The following is a 23,956-nucleotide window of genomic DNA, read 5'->3' as shown; positions in this document are numbered from 1 at the left end:
CGCTCTACCGCTGAGCCAACTGGCCAGGGCAAGTAGGGTTTTTTGGTTTTTGTTTTCTAGCAGCCTTTCTTCTGCAAACGGAAGTTATCCCTAGCAACAATGGTTGGCCCCAGGCTACAGTGGGCTAGCATTTTTTGGCATACCCAGAACCACACTCATAATCCCTCAGAAGTATCAGCAAGAGCACGGGTAGGCTGGGGACTGCCTCAGGGGTTTGAGCAACAGTTCTACGGGCCCTTCTCTAGGATAGTAGTTTCTAATAACTACCTTTTGTCCCTTAGCCCTGGGAGTGGTAGCATCATCCTACAATGGTTATGAGTTGCCTCAGCGTTTTTACTTTTTCTGTCTTCCAGTACTTACATAACCATATAATGTGATTTCCATTTTCCTGACTAGGTCCTGACTGTTACATGTAGTCAATAAAAATTTTCATTTGGTCAAGTGAATTTTTATGTCTTTAAGGAATGTTTAAATTTTTTATTATCTTGGTTTTAAACATTTTTAGTAATTCCTGGTAATTTTCTACATTTTTGCTTCTATTAAAATATTTAACAAACTTGTTGATGTTTGCATATATGACATTATTGAATGTACGTAAATTATTTTTCTACTACTTTACTGAATTCTTTGCCATAAATTTTCAGTTCGTTGTATACTTAGAAAACTTATGGGAATGATAGAGGTTGCCTTTACCATTTTCTTTTTAATTCTTATTCTCCTAATTTAACTCTCTAAATTGTTTTGGCTCATCCCTCCAGTACATCCTTGACTTGTTTCTGACATGTGCAGTGCTTCTTTTTATTAACTAAGGTGCTAGATGAGGGGTAAGATAAGTATGTTTTTATCATATCAAGGAATTATTCATTGATTGCTGTTTTGCTCCCCCCCCCCCCCCCCCCCATTGAAAGGTGAAGCTTACCAAATACCCAGCATCTACAGAAAATGATCATGCAATTTTCCTTTTTGGGCCTATTATTAGAATGAATTATGATTCATTCATAATTCATAGCTGATTACCCAATTTTGAACCATGTTTCCATTCTTAGAATAAACCCTATCTGAACAGTGATATATTAATTTGTTCTGTTAGATTGTTTGCAAATATGTTATTTAAGATTTTTGCTTCTAGATTTATGTGATACTTTCTTTTTCATTCTTGTTTTTATTTATTTTTGCTACAAACTTTGCCAGGTTTTAGAGTCATTGTATATTCACCTTGTAAAAATTGGCGAAATTTTTCATTTGCTCTGGAACAGCTTAAATAGCTTGAAATTATTTTAATGTGCCTTAAAAATCTGGTAAAATTCTCTTGTGAAACCAACTGGGCCTGATTTCTTTTGAAGATAGCTCTTTAATGACTTTATTTTTTCTACAGTACAGATTTGTTGAGGCTTTTAAAAATCTCTCCTGTGCTTAGTTTTGATAGATTTTATATTTGTAGAAAAATCTGCCCTGGGTTGATAGCTCAGTTGGTTTAGAGCATCGTCCTGAAACGCAGAGGTTGCCAGTTCAATCCCCGGTAAAGGCACATACAGGAACAGCTCAGTGTTCCTGTCTCTATCTGTCCCTCCCTTCCTCTCTTGCTAAAATCAAGTAATAAATTTTTTTAAAAGAACAGTCCATGGCTCTGGCCGGTTGGCTCAGTGGTAGAGTGTCGGCCTGGCATGCGGGAGTCCTGGGTTTGATTTCCGGCCGGGGCACACAGGAGAGGCGCCCATTTGCTTCTCCACCCCTCCCCCTCTCCTTCCTCTCTGTCTCTCTCTTCCCCTCCCGCAGCCAGGGCTCCATTGGAGCAGGGTTTGCCCGGGTGCTAAGCATGGCTCTGTGGCCTCTGCCTCAGGCGTTAGAATGGCTCTGATTGCCGCAGAGCGTTGCCCCCTGGTGGGCGTGCCGGGTGGATCCCGGTTGGGCGCATGCGGGAGTCTGACTGCCTCCTCGTTTCCAGCCTCAGAAAAATACAAAAAAACCCAGTCCATTCAGTTTTTCAAATGTTATTTGCATTGAGTTATACAAAAAGGATGATTTTTTTTTCAGGTGTACAACATAATGATTTGATACACATACAGGATGAGGCAAAAGTAGGTTTATAGTTGTTTGTATAGAAAATATGATCCAAGAATAAACTGTTTCATGTACTCACAACTGTAAGCCTACTTTTGCCTTATTTTGTATATATTGTGTAATGATAACAAGTTTAGTTAACATTCATCAACATACGGTTATTTTCTTGTGATAAGAACTTTTAAGATCTACTCTCTAGCAGCTTTCAAATATACAGCACAGTATTATTAACTATAGTCACCACACTGTACATTACATCTCCATGTCTTATTTTAAAACTGAAAGTTTGTACCTTTTGATTAATCATTTTTGCTGACCCCACCCCCACATCTGGCAGCCACAGATCTGTTCCCTGTATCTGGGAAACTTCTATTTTTATGAGTCCACATATAAACAAAGCCATACAGTATTTATCTTTCTCTATCTGACTTATATCACATAAACATAATACTCTCAAGGTCTATCCGTGTTGTCACAGATGGCAGGATTTCATTTTTTTAAGTTTTTATTTTATTGATTTTACAGAGAGGAGGGGGTGGAATGGGGTTTGAGAAATATCAACATATAGTTGCTTCACCTTACTTGTTCATTAATTGCTTGTTGTATGTGCCTTGACCAGGCAATCCCAGGGTTTCGAACCGGCGACCTCAGCCTTCCAGGTTGGCACTCTATCCACTGTGCCACCACAGGTCAGGCAGGGTTTCCTTTTTTATGGCTGAGAATAATATTCCACTGTCTGTAATGACCACATTTACTTATTAAGTGATATATACTTTACTGATATATTGGCTATTGTAAATAATGCTGCAGTGAACTTTGGGGTGCAGATATCTCTTTGAGTTAGTATTTTTGTTTCCTTCAGATAAATTCCCAGAAGTAGAGTTGCTGGATCATATGGTAGTTCTATTTTTAATTTTTTGAGGAACCTCTATACTGTTTTCCATAGTAGCTGTACCAATTTACATTCCCACCTATTGGTGTACAAGGGTTCCCTTTTCTCCACATCCTTACCAATGCTGTGGTGGTTTTTTTTTTAAATTAATTTATTTTTTACAGAGACAGTGAGTCAGAGAGAGGGATAGACAGGGACAGACAGACAGGAATGGAGAGAGATGAGAAGCATCAATCATTAGTTTTTCATTGTGCGTTGCTTAGTTGCAAACCTTAGTTGTTCATTGATTGCTTTCTCATATGTGCCTTGACCACAGGCCTTCAGCAGACGGAGTAACCCCTTGCTGGAGCCAGCAACCTTGGGTTCAAGCTGGTGGGCTTTTGCTCAAACCAGATGAGCCCGTGCTCAAGCTGGCAACCTTGGGGTCTCAAACCTGGGTCCTCTGCATCCCAGTCCGACGCTCTATCCACTGCGCCACTGCCTGGTCAGGCCTTGCTGTGGTTTTGATTTACATTTCCTAGTGATTAATGATGTTGAATGCCTTTATTATGTATCTACTGATGACCACTTATATGTCTTCTTTGGAAAAATGTCTGTTCAGGTCTTCTACCCATTTATTGATTGTTATTGAGTTTTATGAGTTCTGTATATATTTTGGATATTAACCCCTTTCCAGATATATGATTTGCAGAGATTTTCTCAATGCCATGGCTTGCCTTTGTATTTTGTTGGTTTCCTTCGCTGTGCAGAAGCTTTTGGTTTGATGTACTTTAAATTGTTTGTGTTTGAGTTTGTTGCCTTTGCTTTTGTTGTCAAATCCAAGAAATCATGACCCAAGATTGATGTTAGAATGCTTACTGCCTGTGTTTTATTTCTAGGAGTGAAATGGTTTATTTAAGAGACTTTCCTTTCCCCATTATGTATTTTTGGCTCTCCTGTCATAAATTAATTGATCATATATGCATGGGTTTCTTTATTCTTTTCTTTTTAATTTTTCTTTTTAATTTATTGTGTTGACATGGTTTCAAGTGTCCCACTCAGTATAACACCCTCTACCTACTGCATTGTGACCCCCCCATGGCCTATGCAAAATCTCTTTCCACCCCCATTTTACCCCTCTTTGCCCCCTGCCCCCATCCCCCCTTTCCCTCTTGGAATTGCTACCCTATTGTTTTTGTCTATATGTTATGTATATATGATTTTGGCTAATCCCTTCACCTTCTTTGATCCCGTCCCATCTCCCGCCTTCCCTCTGACAGCTGTCCATCTGTTCCCTGTGATCCTACCTCTGTTTCTATTTTGTTCCTCAGTTTATTGTGTTCATTAGATTCTACATATAATTAAGAACACATGCTATTTGTCTTACTCTGCCTGGCTTATCTCACTTAGTATAATAATCTCCACATTCATCCTACATGGATTTATTTGTGGGCTCTCATTTCTGATCTATTGATCTCTTTGTCTTGATGCCAATACCATACTGTAGCTTTGTAATATAGTTTGAAACCAGAGATATTGATTCCTCCAGCTTTGTTGTTCTTTCTCCAGGTTGTTTTAGTTATTCAGGGTCTGGTCTTTAGTGCTTTTGTAAAGATTTAAATTTTTTCTATTCCTGTGTTAAGTGCCATTGGAATTTTGTTATGGGTTACATTGAATTGTTATATTGATTCAAGTGGTATGGACAGTGTATCAATATTAATTCTTCCTATCCATGAGCACAAAATGTCTTTCCATTTGTTTGTGTTGTCTTCAATTTCTTTTAGTGATTTTAAAATTTCTTTTGTTTCTTGATTATTTCCCCCATTGTAATTTTTTACTTTGTATGTTTATGCTTTCTCCCTCATTCCATTTGTTTACTAGTAGTTTATTTTCTGATCTTTTGAAAGAACCAGCTTTTTAAATTTATTTATACTCACTTTTATTTGTAACTTGTCTGCTTTTATTTTTATTTTCTATGCATTTTCTAACTTTTTGAATCACATTCTAAGATTAATATGTTTTAAGGCTTTGATTTTTACTGATAAGTTTAAGGCTACTAATTTTCCCTTTGGGTATTTGACTTTTATCTCCTGCATTTTGCTATATAGTTTTTTTTAATTATTTATTTATTTATTTATTTATTTATTTATTTATTTATTTATTTATTTAGTATTTTTCTGAAGCTGGAAACGGGGAGAGACAGTCAGACAGACTCCCGCATGCGCCCGACCGGGATCCACCCAGCACGCCCACCAGGGGCGATGCTCTGCCCCTCCGGGGCGTCGCTCTGCCAGGACCAGAGCCACTCTAGCGCCTGGGGCAGAGGCCAAGGAGCCATCCCCAGCGCCCGGGCCATCTTTGCTCCAATGGAGCCTTGGCTGCGGAAGGGGAAGAGAGAGACAGAGAGGAAGGAGGGGGGGTGGAGAAGCAAATGGGCGCTTCTCCTATGTGCCCTGGCCGGGAATCGAACCCGGGTCCCCCGCACGCCAGGCCGACGCTCTACTGCTGAGCCAACCGGCCAGGACCATAGTTTTTTTTAGAGAGGAGAGAGAGTAAGATAAAGACAGAGAGAGAGAGGAGGGGAGGAGCAGGAAGCATCAACTCCCATATGTGCCTTGACCGGACAAGTGCAGGGTTTCAAACCGATGACCTCAGCGTTCCAGGTCGACGCTTTATCCACTGCGCCACCACAGGTTAGGCACTAAATAGTGTTTTTATAATTTTGCTTTCTTGGAATTCTGCAATTTCATTTTGTATTTTCTCTTTGATTCGAGAGTTGTTTAATAATTTAAATTTTAAAATTTTATTTATTGATTGATTTTAGAGAGAGGAAGGGAGACAGAAAAATTGATTTGTTGTTCCATTTATTTATGCATTCACTGGTTGATTCTTTTATGTGCACTGACCAGGGGTTTAACCCACAACCTTAGCGTTTTGGGACAGTGTTCTAACCAACTGAGTTTCCTGATCAGAACAATTGTTTTAAATTTTCTTGGTTAAAGATTTTTTTTTTATTTTCTAATTTTATTAATATATTTTTATGTCATTTTCAGAGACTTTTTCTATATTAATTCCTTTTTGGAATTTATTGAAGTTTTCCTTTGTGGTCCCATGTATGATCAGTTTTAATGAATGGGTCTTCAAAAAGCAGGTATATCTTCTGAGAGTACAGAGTTTAATACATAACTGTAAGATTGTCTGTTCATTATATTGTTTTGGTTTCTTTTTTTCCTTTAATTTTTCTTGACCCGTTCTTTATTTTTTGTGTTTCTATCTATAACTCCTTATATAAGTCCAGTAGTCTTTATGGAAGTTGATGACATGTTATTTGGTACATGGATAGTCTTAACTATTAGAGTTGATCTTAGCCTTATAAAGTGTTCTTTATCTCTCTCTCTCTCTCTCTCTCTCTCTCTTTTTAAAGACTTTATTCATTTTAGAAAGGGGAGAGAAAGAGAGTGCAAGAGAGAAAAAGAGAGAGAAGGGGGAGGAGCAGGAAGCATCAACTCCCATATGTGCCTTGACCAGGCAAGCCTGAGGTTTTGAACCGGTGACCTCAGGGTTCCAGGTCGATGCTTTATCCACTGCACCACCACAGGTCAGGCAAGTGCTCTTCATCTCAATTAGAGCTTTTTGTCTTGAATTCCACCATGAGTTATATTAAGTTTTGTCCCCTGATATCTTTTGCTTGCCTGTTATACCTTAGCTCATGCTTTCATATTTAACTTTTCCAAATCACTCTGTTTTAGGTATATATTTTAGGATATAGCATAGACTTGGGTGTTGCTTTGTGATTCAATCTGAAAACATTTTTTTTCTTTTTAAGTATATTATAATTTTTGCCATTACTGATATGTCAGATATATATGATCACAGTTATATTGTCTTATGGTTATATTTTAAGTCTTTTACCATGTGTTATATTTTCTGTTCTCTTTTTTGTTTTGGTACTTCTGTCCTTTAGGTATTTTTGTTTTATTCATGTATCTTTTTATATACTAAAGTCCTCCCTTTCTTGCTTTGGTTCCCTCAACCAGGAACCAAGCAAGTTCAAGAAAAAATTTAGTGTGTACTTTCTTCCTCTTTATCTTCTTCCCCTCTACTACCCAATTATATTTTAACTATGTTACTGTATATCCTTGTGTCTATTGTAACATGCACCATCATTTTATGTACCACTATCAAAATTGTTGCTAAAGTAAGACACATCTTGATTTCAGAGATGTTAAAATGTGAAAAAGTTTTAAAATCATTAAAACAATCATTTACTATTGTACTCTTAAATATGCTAAAATTTCTTCTTGGTTATTAACTCTAAATGATAACTTTAAATTTTTTTTAGTTATTATATATGAACCAGTCATCTTTTTCTCCTTTATACCTCCTCTCTCCCTCCTTCCTTTTTCCAGAATTTATCCAGTCATCTCACAGTTGGCTGAATCTGATACAACAGTATTACCTGAGTTCTTCAATGTTCAAAACCTTGAAGTACAGGCCCTGGCCGGTTGGCTCAGCGGTAGAGCGTCTGCCTGGCGTGCGGGGGACCCGGGTTCGATTTCCGGCCAGGGCACATAGGAGAAGCGCCCATTTGCTTTTCCACCCCCCCCCCCTTCCTCTCTGTCTCTCTCTTCCTCTCCCGCAGCCAAGGCTCCATTGGAGCAAGGATGGCCCGAGCGCTGGGATGGCTCCTTCCTTGGCCTCTGCCCCAGGCGCTAGAGTGGCTCTGGTCTCGGCAGAGCGGCCCCCCCCGAGGGGCAGAGCATCGCCCCCTGGTGGGCAGAGCGTCGCCCCTGGTGGGCGTGCTGGGTGGATCCCGGTCGGGCGCATGCGGGAGTCTGTCTGTCTCTCCCCGGTTTCCAGCTTCAGAAAAATACAAAAAAAAAAACCCTTGAAGTACAGCTTTTCTAGATATAAAAATCCTTGGCTTACATTTTATTTTTTTGCATATAGTGTGTGCTTTATAATTATTTTTTAAATATAATTTTGTAAACACATATATACTGAGTCATTTGTTGGATATATTATCATCTTGAAATATAAAGAATCATTGAAGTGATTTATCACATTAATGATTACAAGAGAAAAATAATCATCTCAACAGAATATGCTCACTAAACCCTGTGTGATTATCCCGCAGTGAGTGTACAGCTGTAGGACCAGGGTATCTGGCTGAGAGCACCAATAAGAAAGAGAGAGCGCCCAGAATCCAAATGACTTGTCCTAAACAAGGATTTAGATTCTGGGAAGAATATTTAGAAGTGGGAATTATTGCTCTGAAAAGGAAATCAGAGCTTTTTTTTAAGTCTATTTCTAGTAAAGCTATAACTTTATGAAAGAATTAAAATCTTACCTTTTCATCAAAGCCTTTTCTTCTGGCTTGTTCAGCCAAATCTCTGCTTTTCATATGGAGAATACAAAATAAAAAATAGAGGCATATGTCAGTAAAAAGTGAAAAGCCAGCATAGAATACAGTCAGATTTACAGAAAGGATCTGAATTGCATTTCTGTTCTTTCTGATAACACTAATAATTTAGTATATGTGATGATCATTATAAGTTCCCCAGAGAATCACATTGCTAGCTATGAAAAATGTTTATATTATATCCCATTGTCAGAGGTGTGGGTTTGGGAAGCATACAAAACGATTCAATAAAAGTAAGTGTATTCTTAATATTTTGTGTAAAAATGTTTTTATTAGCTAAATAAATGCACTTTATGTAGATTAGTTTTTTATCCTTTTTAGAGGAACTTCACTCTCTTGTCCAACTTTTGTTAAATTTTATTAGTGGCATGGCGTACCTTATGTTACTTTTAAATTAGCTTAGAGTTTCAAGACACTCTCAAAATTTAGGAGGCACTACTGAATGTATTAATATATTTAAAGTCCAGCACTTTGGGTAGTGGCAGTTTTGCAATCAAAACCTTACTCATTGTAAGTTTCTCATACAATATAGAGCTTTAAAATAGTAAATTAAAAATTTAAAGTCATCTTACCTTTTATTGTCTTCATCCTTTTGAGGTTTCTTTAGTTTGAGTGTTTCAAGAGCCTTGTAAATAAATAAAAAATATATCCTGTATTGTTAATTTTTGGTTCAGGTAAAGGAAATATGGAATGCTTGTGTTTAGGGACTGCTACACTAAAGAAAGGTGGAAGCAATGCTCTGCGACTCCTTTCAGTGTGTCAGCACTGGTGTCTGCCTGCTGGTGGAAAGAAAAAGAGGTTCTCCTGTGGCCATCACATCTGAACTTGAAAAAAAATCATTTAAAAAGTATTATTAGCACTTACTGCATTCAAGATTGTAACACTTTAATGCACATAACCAATATAATCAAAAGATGAAACAAGCCATAAAGAAGCCCACTGAGAGACATATTAATAGTTTTCTTTTACAGATAAGTTCTTGGACAGAATATCTGAGCCCCACTAACCGCACAGCTATTAGGACCCTTTCCATGTTAAGTGCTATAGTTGAAGCTGTGGGCAAGATGGTACACACATGATGCTACTACAGTCCAAGGTGAGGTAAGTGTCAAGAACAGAGAAGATTCCACTCTGCCAGGGAGAACAGAATGTCAGTGAGAGAGCAGAAGGAATATACTTGGGGTCAGAGAATGACATGAGCAGAGGAGAGAATGGAGCAAGCATGGAAAATAGCGCTGTGCGTAAAACACTGGCTGGAACATACAGTGCTGTAAATGGAGGCATAGGAGTTAGAAAGTCTGTAACTAGATGATAGTGAATATAGTTTGGTGCTGTGAGATTTTAGAAGGGCCCTGAGTGTTTGAAAAATTTGGACTTCTTTTGATAGGCCCAGGGAAACTTTGAAGGCTTTTGAGCAGAGAACTGATATGCTTAGATCTGGCCTGGCACAGGAAAGAGGCTAAAACAGGTAAGATTAATGAGCCTAACCTGTGGTGGTGCAGTGGATAAGGTGTCGACCCAGAACGCTGAGGTCACTGGTTCGAAGCCCTGAGTCCACCAGCTCTGACCACAGGCTCATCAGCGCAGGGTCACTGGCTTGAACAAGGGGACAGTGGCTTGGCCCTGGTCAAGGCACCTATGAGAAGCAATCAATGAACTAAAGTGAAAGCAAATTGGAGTTGATGCTTTTCACCCTCTCCCTGTTTCTCTAAAACAAAATAAACCAAGATGTTAAGAATGCAGAAGTCAGGCCCAGGCTGGTTGGCTCAGCGGTAGAGCATCGGCCTGGCGTGCGGGGGACCCGGGTTCGATTCCCGGCCAGGGCACATAGGAGAAGCGCCCATTTGCTTCTCCACCCCCCCCTTCTTCTCTGTCTCTCTCTTCCCCTTCCGCAGCCAAGGCTCCATTGGAGCAAAGATGGCTCGGGCGCTGGGGATGGCTCCTTGGCCTCTGCCCCAGGCGCTAGAGTGGCTCTGACAAAAAAAAAAAAATGCAGAAGTCAGGGTGAAAAGTACTGAGGGAGCTAGCGAAGTGGTAGCGGTTAGAATTCAGTGTCTTTGAGTTCCACAAATGTGAGCAAAAACTACAGATGAAGGCCCTGGCCGGTTGGCTCAGTGGTAGAGCGTCGGCCTGGCGTGCAGAAGTCCCGGGTTCGATTCCCGGCCAGGGTACACAGGGGAAGCGCCCATCTGCTTCTCCACCGCTCCCCTTCTCCTTCCTCTCTGTCTCTCTCTTCCCCTCCCACAGCGAGGCTCCATTGGAGCAAAGATGGCTCGGGCGCTGGGGATGGCTCCTTGGCCTCTGCCCCAGGCGCTGGAGTGGCTCTGGTCGCGACAGAGCGAAGCCCCAGAAGGGCAGAGCATTGCCCCCTGGTGGGCGTGCTGGGTGGATCCCGGTCGGGCGCATGCGGGGGTCTGTCTGACTGTCTCTCCCCATTTCCAGCTTCAGAAAAAGAAGAAGAAAAAAAAAGAAAAATACAAAAAAAAACAAAAAAACAAAACTACAGATGAATTTTACATACAAGCTTTGGCAACATTGTATAAGGGACAAAGAAGTCCAAGGTTTTTTGTGCTGGGGGTGAAGGAGGAAATAGTGCTGTTATTAATAGAAATAGGCAAGTGAGGAAGGCACATGGAGTTCTGGGTTTAGATTATAGAAATTTGCTAGCATCTAAATTGAAAATTTTTGGAGGGAAAAGATACTTTTATTCAGTTCTTTGTATTTAATAGATAGCTTAATTACTATTTGATACATTAAACTCTGAAATAATTTTGGCCACGCTGTTTTAAAAAGCCAGAGAGTTTATCTCGCTTCCCTAATAGTGAAATAATAAAATATGAATAAACCTGGGCTAAAACAAACAAAAACACTCCCTCCAAAAGAAAGCAAAAACAAAACTCACTACCACTTGGGGTTTGAGTTTTACTCAAACTACAAACATATAAACTGAAAAGATTTGTCTTAGAATTCTAATTAGGAAAGGAATCGGACATACCTTTTGAATCATTTTACCAAGTTCAAATTTTGGCCCGCTGCTTATTGAGTAACCAGCTTTCACTTCAGAATAGGTATAATTAATTATTGCCAAGAACATGTTCTGGGGAGAAATAGTCAAATAATTATTTCAATAAAAAATTAGTTTAAATGTTAGTGACTTTAGGTGTCTCATTAGTGCAGTAGGTAGCACATCAAGTCTAAAATTGTTAGTGACCTTGACAAGTGCTAGAATTTATAAAATTAGATTTTACTTTTAAAAGTAATTTGTGGTCAGTAATAGAGAAATGGTAATGAAGACTATAATAGAATGGATAATAATACATAAAGTGTGGACTGGGTGGATATGTTTATGGAAAATAAGCATAATTAAAATAGTGCAGGTGAACTTACTTGTATATACATTAATTTATGAATATTACATATCAGAAGAAAATGTAATTATATGTTCATAAGGGTGGGTTGTGTTTTTTTTAAAACCTATAAAGCTGTTTAAATGCACAATCTTATTAAGGCTTTTATGAGAGGTAACACAATTGTGGAGTTGGTTTTCTTACCCCCAGCACACCCCTCCAGCTTTCTGGACCGGATAACTGCTATGCATAACAACAACAAAATGGTTTCATGGAGGATAGTAGCAGTGCCTTGACTAGCAAGGCAAGGTGTCTTCATTAGGAAGACCAAATAGATTAGTCTTGAGCACATATGAGACCCATTCTGGGGACTTCTAAAAATCACAAGGGTGTGATCTTGTAGCTGTGAGGGCCAACAGCCGTTGCAATATGGGCAGAATATCAGTAGCCTAATTATATTTTCTGGTATGGAATGTCTGAGGCTAGAGGGACCAGGGACATTCAAATTATATTTGTAAAAGATTTAGCACATTTGTGGCACACAATGAATTCCCAGATGGTAACTATTGTGATCACATTCTCCATTGGACAATTTGAAAATATTTAGACACTGAACTAAAGAACCTGGATTACTAGGAATTCACATTTTTAAAAATTATTTATTTATCTATTTATTCATTTTAGAGAGGAGAGGGAGAGAGGGAGAGGAGAGACAGAGAGAAGGGGGGAGGAGCTGGAAGCATCAACTCCCATATGTGCCTTGACCAGGCAAGCCCAGGGGTTTGAACCGGCGACCTCAGCATTTCCAGGTCGATGCTTTATCCTCTGCGCCACCACAAGTCACACATTATTCTTAATAAATGTAAAGTGTTCTGACAGCTAAGCAGTGATACTGTAATTTCTTCTAAATTGTTCATTTCATTTTTTATTCTATAGTATATAATCAAAAAAGGGAACATATTTGGTTATTCTTACCAACAGGACAAAGAACACGAAAAAGATGAAGGTGATGAAGTAAATGGGTCCCAAGATACGATTGGCTTGCTGAATACCAGCAAAATTAAAATCCCCAAGAATAATTCGAAACTGTGTAAGTCTTTATGGGAAGAAAGGAAAACATTAGACAATATTATATCCCTTCATACATACTGACAACTGATAGGGTTACAATTATGTCTAGGAAAGTGTTAGCCGTGTATTTCATATGTTCTCTAGCTTTAGTTATGTTAGCATAAAGTTCTATAAAACCGGATGTAGAAAATTTCCCTAAAGGCAAGTCTTGAGGCATCTCAATAGCTGAACAGGTAGTCCAGGAAATGTTGAGCTTCAATTTATTTAACCATTGTGAACTCAGTGTTTACCTACAAGACTTGAACCTTTAGATACCTTTTTAACAACTGATCTTATCTATTCCTATGCCCTTCTAAAGCTTGGAATACTTCGCCTTTGTCTTGAAAATAAATGATTTTCAACTTGTACCTAGACTCAAGAACCCTAAAATTTCTTCAAATATTAATGATATATTTTATTTTTGCTCCTCTTTTTTTGAAATTAAAAATGTTTTACTTAGAAATTAAATTTAATGGGTGACATTAATAAGAGTACATAGGTTTCAGGTAAACATTTCAATAGCATTTGAACTGTTGGTTATGTTGTATGCCCATCTCCCAAAGTCAAAGAAATCATTCTCCGTCACCATATATTTGTCCCTCTTTACTCCCATCCCATCACCCCTTCCACATGGTAACCACTTCTCTTTCATCTATGTCCATGAGTCTTATTTCTTTTTCACTTTATATAATGTTCTCAAGGTCCATCCATGTTGTCGTAAATGGCCAATATAATTTCTTACGGCTGAGTAGTATTCCATTGTATATATGTACCACATCTTCTTTATCCAATCTATCTAGGGACATCTTGGTTGTTTCCATGTTTGGCTACCGTGAATAATGCTGCGATGAACATGAGGGTTCTGTGTCTTTGTGTAGCAATGTGGTCAAGTGTTTCAGGTAGATACCCAGTAGGCGGATTGCTGGGTTATATGGTAGTTCTAGTCTTAATTTTTTTGAGGAACCACCATACTGTCTTCCATAATGACTGTACCAGTTTATATTCCCACCACCAGTGAATGAGTGTTTCTTTCTCCACAGACTCTCCAACACTTGTTATTACTTGTCTTGTTGATAACAGCCAAACTAACAGATGTGAGGTGGTATCTCACTGTAGTTTTGATTTACATTTCTCTTAATAGCTAACAAAGATGAACATCTTTTCATATATCTATTGTTTGTATGTCTTCATGAGAGAAGTGTCAGTTTAGGTCCTCTTCCCATTTTTTAACTGGATTGTTTGCTTGTTGAGCTTTGACTTCATTATATATTTTGGATTTTTAAAAAATTTATTCATTTTAGAGAGGAGAGAGAGAAAGAGAGAGGAGCAGGAAACATCAACTCCCATATGTGCCTTAACCAGGCAAGCCCAGGTTTTGAACTGGTGACCCCAACATTCCAGGTCAACGCTTTATCCACTGCGCCACACAGGTCAGGCCTATTTTGGATTTTAATACTTTGTCAGAGCGGTTGTTGGTGAATATAAATTTTCATTTGGTTGGCTGTTTTTTTTTTTTGTTTTTGTTGCTGATGGTTTCTTTTGCTGGGTAGAAGCTTTTTAGTTTAATATAGTCCCATTTATTTATTTTTGCCTTTACTTCCCTTGCTTTTGGGGTCAAATTCATAAAATGTTTTCTATAATTAAGATCCATAAGTTTAGTACCTATGTTTACTTCTATGTAATTTATTGTTTCATATCTTATATTTAGGTCTTTGGTCCATTTTGAATTAATTTTTGTATAAGGGGACAAACTGTAGTCAGGTTTCATTCTTTTGCATGTTGTTTTCCAATTTTACCAGAACCATTTATTGAAGAGGCTTTCTTTTCTCCATTATGTGTTTTTGGCTTCTTTGTCAAAGATGTATCCATATATATGTGGTTTTATTTCTGGGCTCTTGATTCTGTTCCATTGATCTGTTTTTCTGCCAGTATCATGCTGTTTTGATTATTATGGCTCTGTAGTATAATTTGAAGTCAGGTAGTGTGACACAGATTCTGTGCTCTGTCTGGCCTGTTCTATTAGCTAAACTTGCTAGCTCCTTTTTCAATTCATATATTGAGTTCATCTCTATTTTTAAAGTTTCAGTCTCCTTGGTGAAGTACTCATTTTGTTTTCTGAGCTCCTTAAATTGCCTATTAGTGTTTTCTCGCATCTTGTTGAGTATTTTTTGAACTTCAATTTTGAATTTTCTATTGTTTAAGTCCATGATATCCATGGAATTGAGATAGCTTTCTGGAGATTTTCCACTTTCTTTCTGAATTGAGTCTCTTTCTTAGGTATTCATGGTATTCATTTTTTTCTGCCTTGATGGCATACGAGAGTAGTATTGTTAAGAAATAAAATAAAAAACAAAATAAATAAATAAATAAATAAATTTTGGCCCTGGCCAGTTGGCTCAGCGGAAGAGCATCAGCCCCGTGTATGGAAGTTCCAGGTTTGATTCCTGGCCAGGGCACACAGGAGAAGCACCCATCTGCTTCTCCACCCTTCTCCCTATTCTCTCTCTCTCTCTCTTCCCCTTCTGCAGCCAAGGCTCCGTTGGAGCAAAGTTGGCCCAGGCACTAAGGATGGCTCCATGGGCTTCACCTTAGGCACTAGAATGGCTCCGTTTGCAATAGAGTAACGGCCCAGATGGGCAGAGCATCGCCCCCTGGTGGGTATGCCAGGTGGATCCCAGTTGGATGCATGCAGGAGTCTGTCTCTCTGCCTCCCTGCTTCTTACTTTAGAAAAAATACAAAAAAAAACCAAAAAATTAAAAGTAAAAATTTAATATTAAAAATGAGAGAAAAATTACAAAAAGAACAGAAACAAAAAACAATAATCAAAAATAAAACAACCAAAAGAAAGTACCCAAAAAAGAACTCAAATAGAAAAAGGAGAGGTTATTCTATTATTTTCCAGTAGATGGCGATAGATTACAAGTTTTAGTTCTGTGAAATCCCCAGTCCAGCCTCCCTTAAGCTACTGTTGCGATGATGGGGGTGTGACTCAGTCTTAATGATGGGAGGAATGTGCTGTAAAGTTTACACCTTTAGCTAATGGCAGTCTCAGGCAGAGCACCTCTGTTCTTCAGGGTAAAGAGTGGCCCCGTAGAACTAGCTGTGGAGTATGACTTTGCCACTCTCCCCATGAGGGAGGGGAGGGAGGTGGGATCTGGGAGGCTGGGGGTACTGCACTTTGTATATCTCTGTCTTTGTCCTGTGGGCTGCTGCGGACTGCGGGAACACTGGCAGTGACTCCTTGCTCTGCTGCCTCTTAGGTTTAGTGTCTCCAAATGTCCTCCAATCTCTTCGCACCTCCCAGCTGAAGAAAACCCAGTCACTACAGCTTTCTCCCCTCTTCCAAGCCCTGGTATGCAAAAACCCTGATCCTCCAGGCCTCTCTGCTCTCCAGAGCACTACTGGGTGCTTCTTATTCTCTGTTTTCTGTTTTTACCCTTCCCACCTTTAGTTGATTTAATGCATGATCTTTTCAGGCGTGCCTGCGAGCCCAGCTGGGATTCCTTCTCTGAGTTATAGCTGTTCAGTTGTTGAAATTTCAAGGGGAGAGATCAAGTGTATCTCTCACACTGCCATTACTCTGACGTCATCTCGCTCCTCTTCTTTCAAAATAAGGATGCCAATAATTTGTCACTTGCTAATACTGGTAATGTTCCTCTAACATGATACTGAGGTTTATTTTATTCTTTTCTATAACTATAAACGCTTGGTTTTGACATGAAATAGTAATTAAAAATCTTCATTTTCTTAATTTTAAAGAAGGAAAATTAAATTAAGGCTTCGAATGAGCATAGTTATAGTAGAGGTAGAATTAGAATTTCTTAACTCGATGCCTCATTTTGTCATCATTAATTTGCAGTGGCATTGCCAGACACACACAGTATAAGTTATAAGTTATGTATGGGAGTTTTTTTATTTTAAGGGTAAGTTTGCGGAGGAATTTTTAAAAGTATGTAGATACTTTGCATGATTGGCCAGTCAAAAGGGAGAATGCTTGTTCATTGTTGCTTTAGCCAATCACACAGAGGGGGCATAGAGCTATTATACAATGAAGAAAATGTTTCCAGAGAATCGACTACTTAGATGACATAGGAGTCAGAGTTATCTGGAATTTCACCCCCAGTACCTAGGATGTTATTAAATCTTAAAGTATTTATTCGGCTTTTAATTCTGGTCTGTAATGCTCTTCTGCACAAGATAAAAAGAAATGCTGAATTGCAAGGAGACCAAAATTTCACACCAAATGAGATGTTTTTTCCTCTTTGGGATAGGAGAATTAGAGGTTCTGTTTTAGTACTTTTTTTGTTTTATATTTTTTAATGTATTGATTGATTTTGGAGAGACAGAAAGGAAGGGAAAGAGAGAGAAGTATTTATTTGTTGTTCCACTTAGTTGTGCATTCATTCATTGGTTGCTTTTCGTATGTGCCCTGACCGGAAATTGACCCTGCAATTGTGGTGTTTCAGGACAACCTAACTAACTGGACTAACTAGCTAGGGCCTGTATTAGTATTTCTAACTTGATCTTTTATCTTTGAGTTGTGTTTATATAAGAAAAGATAAGTGAAAGACATCATTTCTCTTTTCTAGAAATTCATTAAAGCTTCCACTTAGCCTTTTTCTATCAGGAAAATTTCCAGATACCTCAGCTGTGTAAGTAATAATGTGAATAACAGAAACCTGAGCAATTTACTGAATAATTATAATCACATAGGAACTGGAGACTCCAAGTACAATGTAATTATCACTTTTCCTCTCTTAATTGCAGTTTAGTTAATCCTTTATCATTTTTCAAGCTCAAAGAAACACCATGACTTCTCAACATACAGGTTATATTGAATGAAAATATTATTTTGTAACTTCCTGATATCCCTGCTTTTTAAAGTTATCTCTTAGAGAATTAAAATAGCTAACCGCCTGATGCTGAGGTCCCAGGTTGAAAACCCTGAGGTTGCTGGCTTGAGTGCAGGCAAATCGAGCTTGAGTGAGGGGTCGCCAGCTTGAGTGTGGGCTCATAGACATGACCTGATGATCACTGGCTTGAGCCAAAGGTTGTTGTCTTAAGCAAGGGGTCACTGGCTCTGCTGGAGCCCCCCAGTCAATGCACATATGAGAAGCAATCAGTAAACAACTAAAAGTGCCACAACTACAAGTTGATGCTTCTCATCTCTGTCCCTTCCTGTCTCTGTCCGTTGGTCTCTCTTTCTCTCTCTCACTAAAACAAACAAACAAACAAACAAATAAATAAATAAAATAGCTAACAGACTGTTTTATAATAATACACCATTTGTGGTTAACATGACTTCCCAGTCTCTCATTTGGAGGCATGATTGGTGGTAGTTATTCTTATGCATTCTTTAAATATTGCCTCTATTACACTCTATCTTATATAACTCAGGTTAAATATATATATAATATATATTAGGCCTTCTCATGCCATCCTTTATATCTCATATCCTTTCCTAGCATTTTTCTCTCTGTGTTATATTTTTTATATTTTTCTGAGCTATTTTTTACTTCATTTCTTCTCTCTTTGTCTTATTTGCTGTCAAACTTGTCAACTGGGTTTTTAATTTCAGTTGCTATAATTATCAGTTCTAGAATCCTATTTGATACTTTTTCAAATATATCACTACCTTATTTTCTGAAGATACTGATGTGTTTTATTTATCTAATTATCATAAGTATTGCTTGGTTATTCCAATTACTAAAATATTTGAGTCTGTTTCTATTGTCTGTTATATCCGCTGGTTCTTGCTAATGATTTTTTCCATTGTGTACCAAGTTATCTTGGATTATTAACAGTAAATTATATTTGAAAAATTACTCGTATTAGTAATTTGAGGCTTAGGTTGAAGACATTTCTTCAGAGAGGTTTTTGTTTGGGTCTGCAGTTCATGCAGGCATTCTAGCCTGGGTCATCTTAATTCAAGTTTAAAACATGAGATTCCTTGGACACCTAGGTGATTAAACCCAAGGTTCAAGTCATTATAAGGGATTTTCTTTTAACTTGAGGCTCTAGCACAACAGACTTCCTGCTTGATTTGTAGAGAGGTTATCAGAAAATCCACCTTTGCCCCCCACCCCTTAACACAAACACACATGCAGTGCTTGGGCTTTGTTTTTTGTCTCCTCCCTGAGGTGGTCAGAAACAGTTTCTCAACTATTTTTTCTAGATCAGCAAAAATGCCTTCAGTTGGAGATTTTGGGAAAAATGGTGAAGTAGGAAACACTAGGAATCTGTCTCCCCACCTAGACAACAATCACATTGACAGCTGTCTGATCTAATTATTTTGGAATGGTGGAAACTTCCAAGACAAGGCTCAGACAATTTTACTCAATTTCAGTTTTTAGTTTGTCAGAAGCTACCCATTTCCTACCCTCCATCCCATGGCAGACAGTGGTGCATGTTAGCTTGGAATAGTTTGCACACAGCTTGTGGGGGCCAGAATGGGCAATCAGGACCCTGTTCTCCAAATTTCAGAGGTTTGTGTTCTGATTACTGCTTCTGATCACAGAGGCGCAGGCACAGAGGTGGGTGTGCTCCTCACCTTTTTGGCAAGTCCCTCTATCCCCTGCTGAAACAGTGTCTTTGAGATTTAAAGGGCCAATGCCCTTCTCTCCTCCTTCATTTTTCCCTTTTTTCCCTTTTGGGAGATATTAAAGACTAGGGTGGTATTCAAAAGCAACTACATATATGGAGAAAATTAGAAAGTCACCATGCATTCCCAAGGAAAGATGCAGGCTCAGAAAAGATCTAAGGAGACTAAGTTTATATGTTAAGCTGATACTCAGTATGGAGACAGTCTACAACAACAACAGCAAACACAGCAAACCCTGGGGAAGGGAAAGAATCTAATTTCCAGAATCATTACATTACATTTAAATGTCCAGTTTTCAATAACAACAAAAATGACAAGAAATACAAAAATGCAGAGGATTGGCCCTGGCCGGTTGGCTCAGTGGTAGAGCGTCGGCCTGGCGTGTGGAAGTCCCGGGTTCGATTCCTGGCCAGGGCACACAGGAGAAGCGCCCATCTGCTTCTCCACCCCTCCCCCTCTCCTTCTTCTCTGTCTCTCTCTTCCCCTCCTGCATCGGAGGCTCCATTGGAGCAAAGATAGCCCGGGCGCTGGGGATGGCTCCTTGGCCTCTGCCTCAGGCGCTGGAGTGGCTCTGGTCGCAACAGAGCGACACCCCGGAGGGGCAGAGCATCACCCCCTGGTGGGCGTGCCGGGTGGATCCTGGTCGGGCGCATGTGGGAGTCTGTCTGACTGTCTCTCCCCGTTTCCAGCTTCGGAAAAAAAAAAATGCAGAGGATTATAGCCCATTAAAAGGGAAAAAATAAACCAACAGAAATTATCCCTGACAAAGACCAGATGGCAGGCCTACTAGACAAGGACTTTAAAACAACCACCCTAAAGATGTTCAAAGAACTAAGAACACATGGAGAAAGTCAAGAAAATGATGTATGAATAAAATGGCAATATCAATAAAGAGAAAACCTAAAAAATTCTAGATCTAAAAAGTACAATAACAAATGAAAATTCACTAGAGAGATTCTAAGGCAGATTTGAATAAGCAGAAGAAAAAGTCAGTGAACTTTGAAGATAAAACAATGGAAATTATCCAGTCTGAGGACTAGAAAGGAAAAAGATTGAAGAAAGGTAAACAAAGCTAAGGGGCCTTGGGATACCATCAAGTGGACTGACATATACATAAGCCCGTGAAAAGATGCTCTCACTATCACTAATCATTAGGGGAAGTGCAAGGCAAAACCACAGTGAGATACTTCACAATCCATTAGTATAGCTACTAATAGGAGGAAAAAAAAAACCCAGAATGTAAAAACTATTGACAAAGATGTGGAGAAGTTAAAACCCTTGTCATTGTTAGTGGGAATGCAAAAGTAGCATATGGCTACTGTGGAAAAGTTTGTCAGTCCTTCAAAAAATTCAAAACAGTTACTATATGATCTAGCAATCCCATCTATGTGTATATACTCAAAAGAAGTGAAAGTCTCAGAGATATTTGTACACCCATGTTTCAATAGCTGAAATATAGAAACAACCTAAGTGTCTGTTGACAAATGAATAAATGAGCAAAATGTGGTAGCGACATACAATGAAATATTGTTCAATCTCAAAAAGGAAGGAAATTCTGACATTCTACAACATTTTTAAATCTTGAAAACATGCTAAAGTGGAATACCATATTTCCCCATGTAAAAGATGCACCCTTTTATGAAAAATTTGGGGTCTAAAAAGTGGGTGCGTCTTATACAGTGGTTGTAGTTTCTTTTACTTGCATTTTCCACTTTTTCATGCTTGTTTTTGTGCTCATTGTAGATTCTTTTACTTGCATTTCATGCTTTTTCACGCTTGTCTTTTTTTCAAATTTCAGGCCCCAAAATTAAGGTGCGTCTTATACATGGGGAAATACGGCAAGTCAGTCACAAAAAGACATACTGTATGATTCTCTAGGTACCTAGAGTAATCAAAATCATAGGGGCAAAAAGTAGAATGGTTTTGCCAGGGTCTAGGGTGAGCAGGGAAATGGAGAGTTCTTTTTTAATGGTTGTACCGTTTCAGTTTTGAAAGATAAAAAGAGTTCTGGAGATGAATGGTGGTGATGGTTGCACAATATGAGGGTACTTACTGTCACTGAACTGTATACTTAAAAATGGTTAAGATGGTAAATTTATGTGTATTTTACCACAATAAAAAAATTCTTAGTGACTTTAAAAAAAAGCCTTAGGGCAAAAGTAGCATTGGGTTCTGGGGCTTTGGATCCTTGCCTTCTGATTGTGCCCTAGTTATTACTCACTTTTTTGTTAGTTCTATAGAATTTCAGTGTTTTCTAGCTTTTTCAATTGTCCTGAAGAGGAGGTTAATTTGAATAACCTGGTACATCATTACCAAGCACAAAAATCCCCTCAATCCATTCCAGAGTTCTCTGTTTATTCTATGCCATATACCTCCTTTTCCCACTCTAAGCAAGCTAAGACATATTTTCAGGTTTCTCTAAATTACTAAATTTATATTCAATATTCAATACCACTAAGTTTTAAGTAACACTTGAATTAAGATCCTAGGAAATGAGCAAGATGATGTTGGAACTACAAACATAATTCACTCAGGATAAGCTAATTAGACTTCTTAATTTTAGGTTCTTTGAAGTTGGGGAGGACCTTTGGGAGTGATTTAGTTCAGCTCCTTCATTTACAGATTTAAAAATTAGGATCTAGCCTGACTAGGCGGTGGCACAGTCGGACTGGGACGTGGAAGACCCAGGTTCAAAACCCTGAGGTCACCAGCTTGAGTGCGGACTAATCTGGTTTGAGCAAGGCTCACCAGCTTGAGCCCAAGGTCGCTGGCTTGAGCAAGGGGTCACTTGGTCCACTGTAGCCTCCTGGTCAAGGCACATATGAGAAAGCAATCAGTGAACTAAGGTGCCACAACGAAGAATTGATGCTCCTCCTCTCTCTCCCTTCCTGTCTGTTCCTATCTGTCCCTCTCTCTGTCTCTCTCACAAAAAAATAAAAAAAATAAAAATAAAAATTAGGGTCTAGTCTGACCTGTGATGACACAGTGGATAAAGCATCAACCTGGAATGCTGAGGTCACTGGTGTGAAACTCCCAGCTTGCACAGTCAAGACACTTCTGAGAAGCAACTACTATGAGTTGATGCTTCCTGTTCCTTCCTCCCCCTTCACTCTCTCTCTAAAATCAATAAATAAAATCTTTAGAAAATAATAAAGAAATTAGGGTCTAGAAATGTTAAATAGAAAATGGTAGAATTGGAAAAGTAAAGTTAAATCCTCTAGGTTCCTAGTCTACTTCCCACTACTGATTTCGTAAAGGGTTATTTCAGAAAAATGTAAATTTTTACAATTGGTACTTCAATTATTTACATGTGAATGGTGAAAAGAAGGCAACCTAAGACATTTCTTTAGACCCAAGTTCCCCCAAAATCAACAAAAAAGGTCATGGACAAATAAGTTTGAAGAATTCTTAACTAAAGTTAAGAAAGTTACTGTGTTTTTTCCTTCAGAACCATTTGTTACTATGCACTGCAAAATTTCCCAAACTTACTGAAATATAGAGCCATTTTTCTCCAGACAACCTTGGTCTAGATTCCACAGAATATGTTTTGAGAATTGATATTTTAGACTATCATAATTTTCTTAGACAGAACCTGCTTTATCTACCCAAAAAGGGGAGTAAATTATGCACTTTTAAATAAAAGCCTGGCCCTAACTGGTTAGCTCAATTGGTTAGAGCATCACCTGGAAACACCAAGGTTGCGGGTTTGATCCCTGGTCAGGGCATATATGGAAAGCAACCAATGAATGAACAACTAAGTGGAACAACAAATGAATGCTTCTGTGTGTGTATGTCTCTAAAAAAAATCAATTAAAATAAATTTTTAAAAAGCCTGAACACTTTTCTAGTGACTCCAGTTAGTTTTATAAGTTTATTGCCTGCTGATTGCCTTATGTATATAAAGCTATTTTTAAAACATAGTTTTGTCAGATTAGTAAAGGATAACAAGGTCAGTATCAATAAAAGGATTCTAAAGATGCGGAGCTTTCTACATAAAATACTTAAGATTTCTTTTTCCCAGAGAATAAATATTACAGGGACATGGGCAGTTTTTTTAATCTTAGGTACAATTTTTACTTCTAGTGAGAAATGAAAGTTATTTTTCCAGCTTTACATAGTAACTCTTAAAAAACTGACACCACCATTCATTTGGATCTTTCAGTGCCCAATCCGTACTTTGTGTATAAGTTGTCCCTCGCCATATCATGGTTCACTTTTTGTGGTCTCACTGTATCACGGATTTTAAAATTGTATATATCTATTTTTTTTTCTGAAGTGAGAAGCGGGGAGGCAGAGAGAGACTCCACATGTGCCCAACCGGGATCCACCTGGCATGCCCACCAGGGGGCGATGCTCTGCCCATCTGGGCCATTGCTCCACTGCGGCCTGAGGCAGAGGCCATGATGCCATCCTCAGTGCCCAGGCCAATTTTGCTCCAATGGAGCCTTAGCTGCGAGAGGGGAAGAGAGAGATAGAGAGAAAGGAGCTGGGGCGTGGGGAGAGTGGAGAAGTAGATGGGTGCTTCTACTGTGTGTCTTGGCCA

General features: G+C 38.7%; 1 protein-coding gene across 1 annotated transcript in view; it reads right to left on the bottom strand.

Annotated features, from left to right (window-relative positions):
- Window positions 1–23,956, bottom strand: part of PKD2L2 (polycystin 2 like 2, transient receptor potential cation channel) — a 52,236-nt gene that overhangs the window by 7,579 nt on the left and 20,701 nt on the right. Inside the window, exons 9-12 of the mRNA XM_066343694.1 lie at window positions 12,677–12,797; window positions 11,350–11,451; window positions 8,927–8,979; window positions 8,283–8,328 (exon numbers count right to left, since the gene is read on the bottom strand). Of these exons, the coding sequence (XP_066199791.1) occupies window positions 8,283–8,328; window positions 8,927–8,979; window positions 11,350–11,451; window positions 12,677–12,797 (322 nt within the window). The remainder of the gene's footprint in view (window positions 1–8,282; window positions 8,329–8,926; window positions 8,980–11,349; window positions 11,452–12,676; window positions 12,798–23,956) is intronic.

The sequence above is a fragment of the Saccopteryx leptura genome, chromosome 6 (assembly GCF_036850995.1).
Source record: "Saccopteryx leptura isolate mSacLep1 chromosome 6, mSacLep1_pri_phased_curated, whole genome shotgun sequence".
NCBI lineage: Eukaryota > Metazoa > Chordata > Mammalia > Chiroptera > Emballonuridae > Saccopteryx > Saccopteryx leptura.
This window is presented reverse-complemented; position numbering and strand designations above follow the sequence as displayed.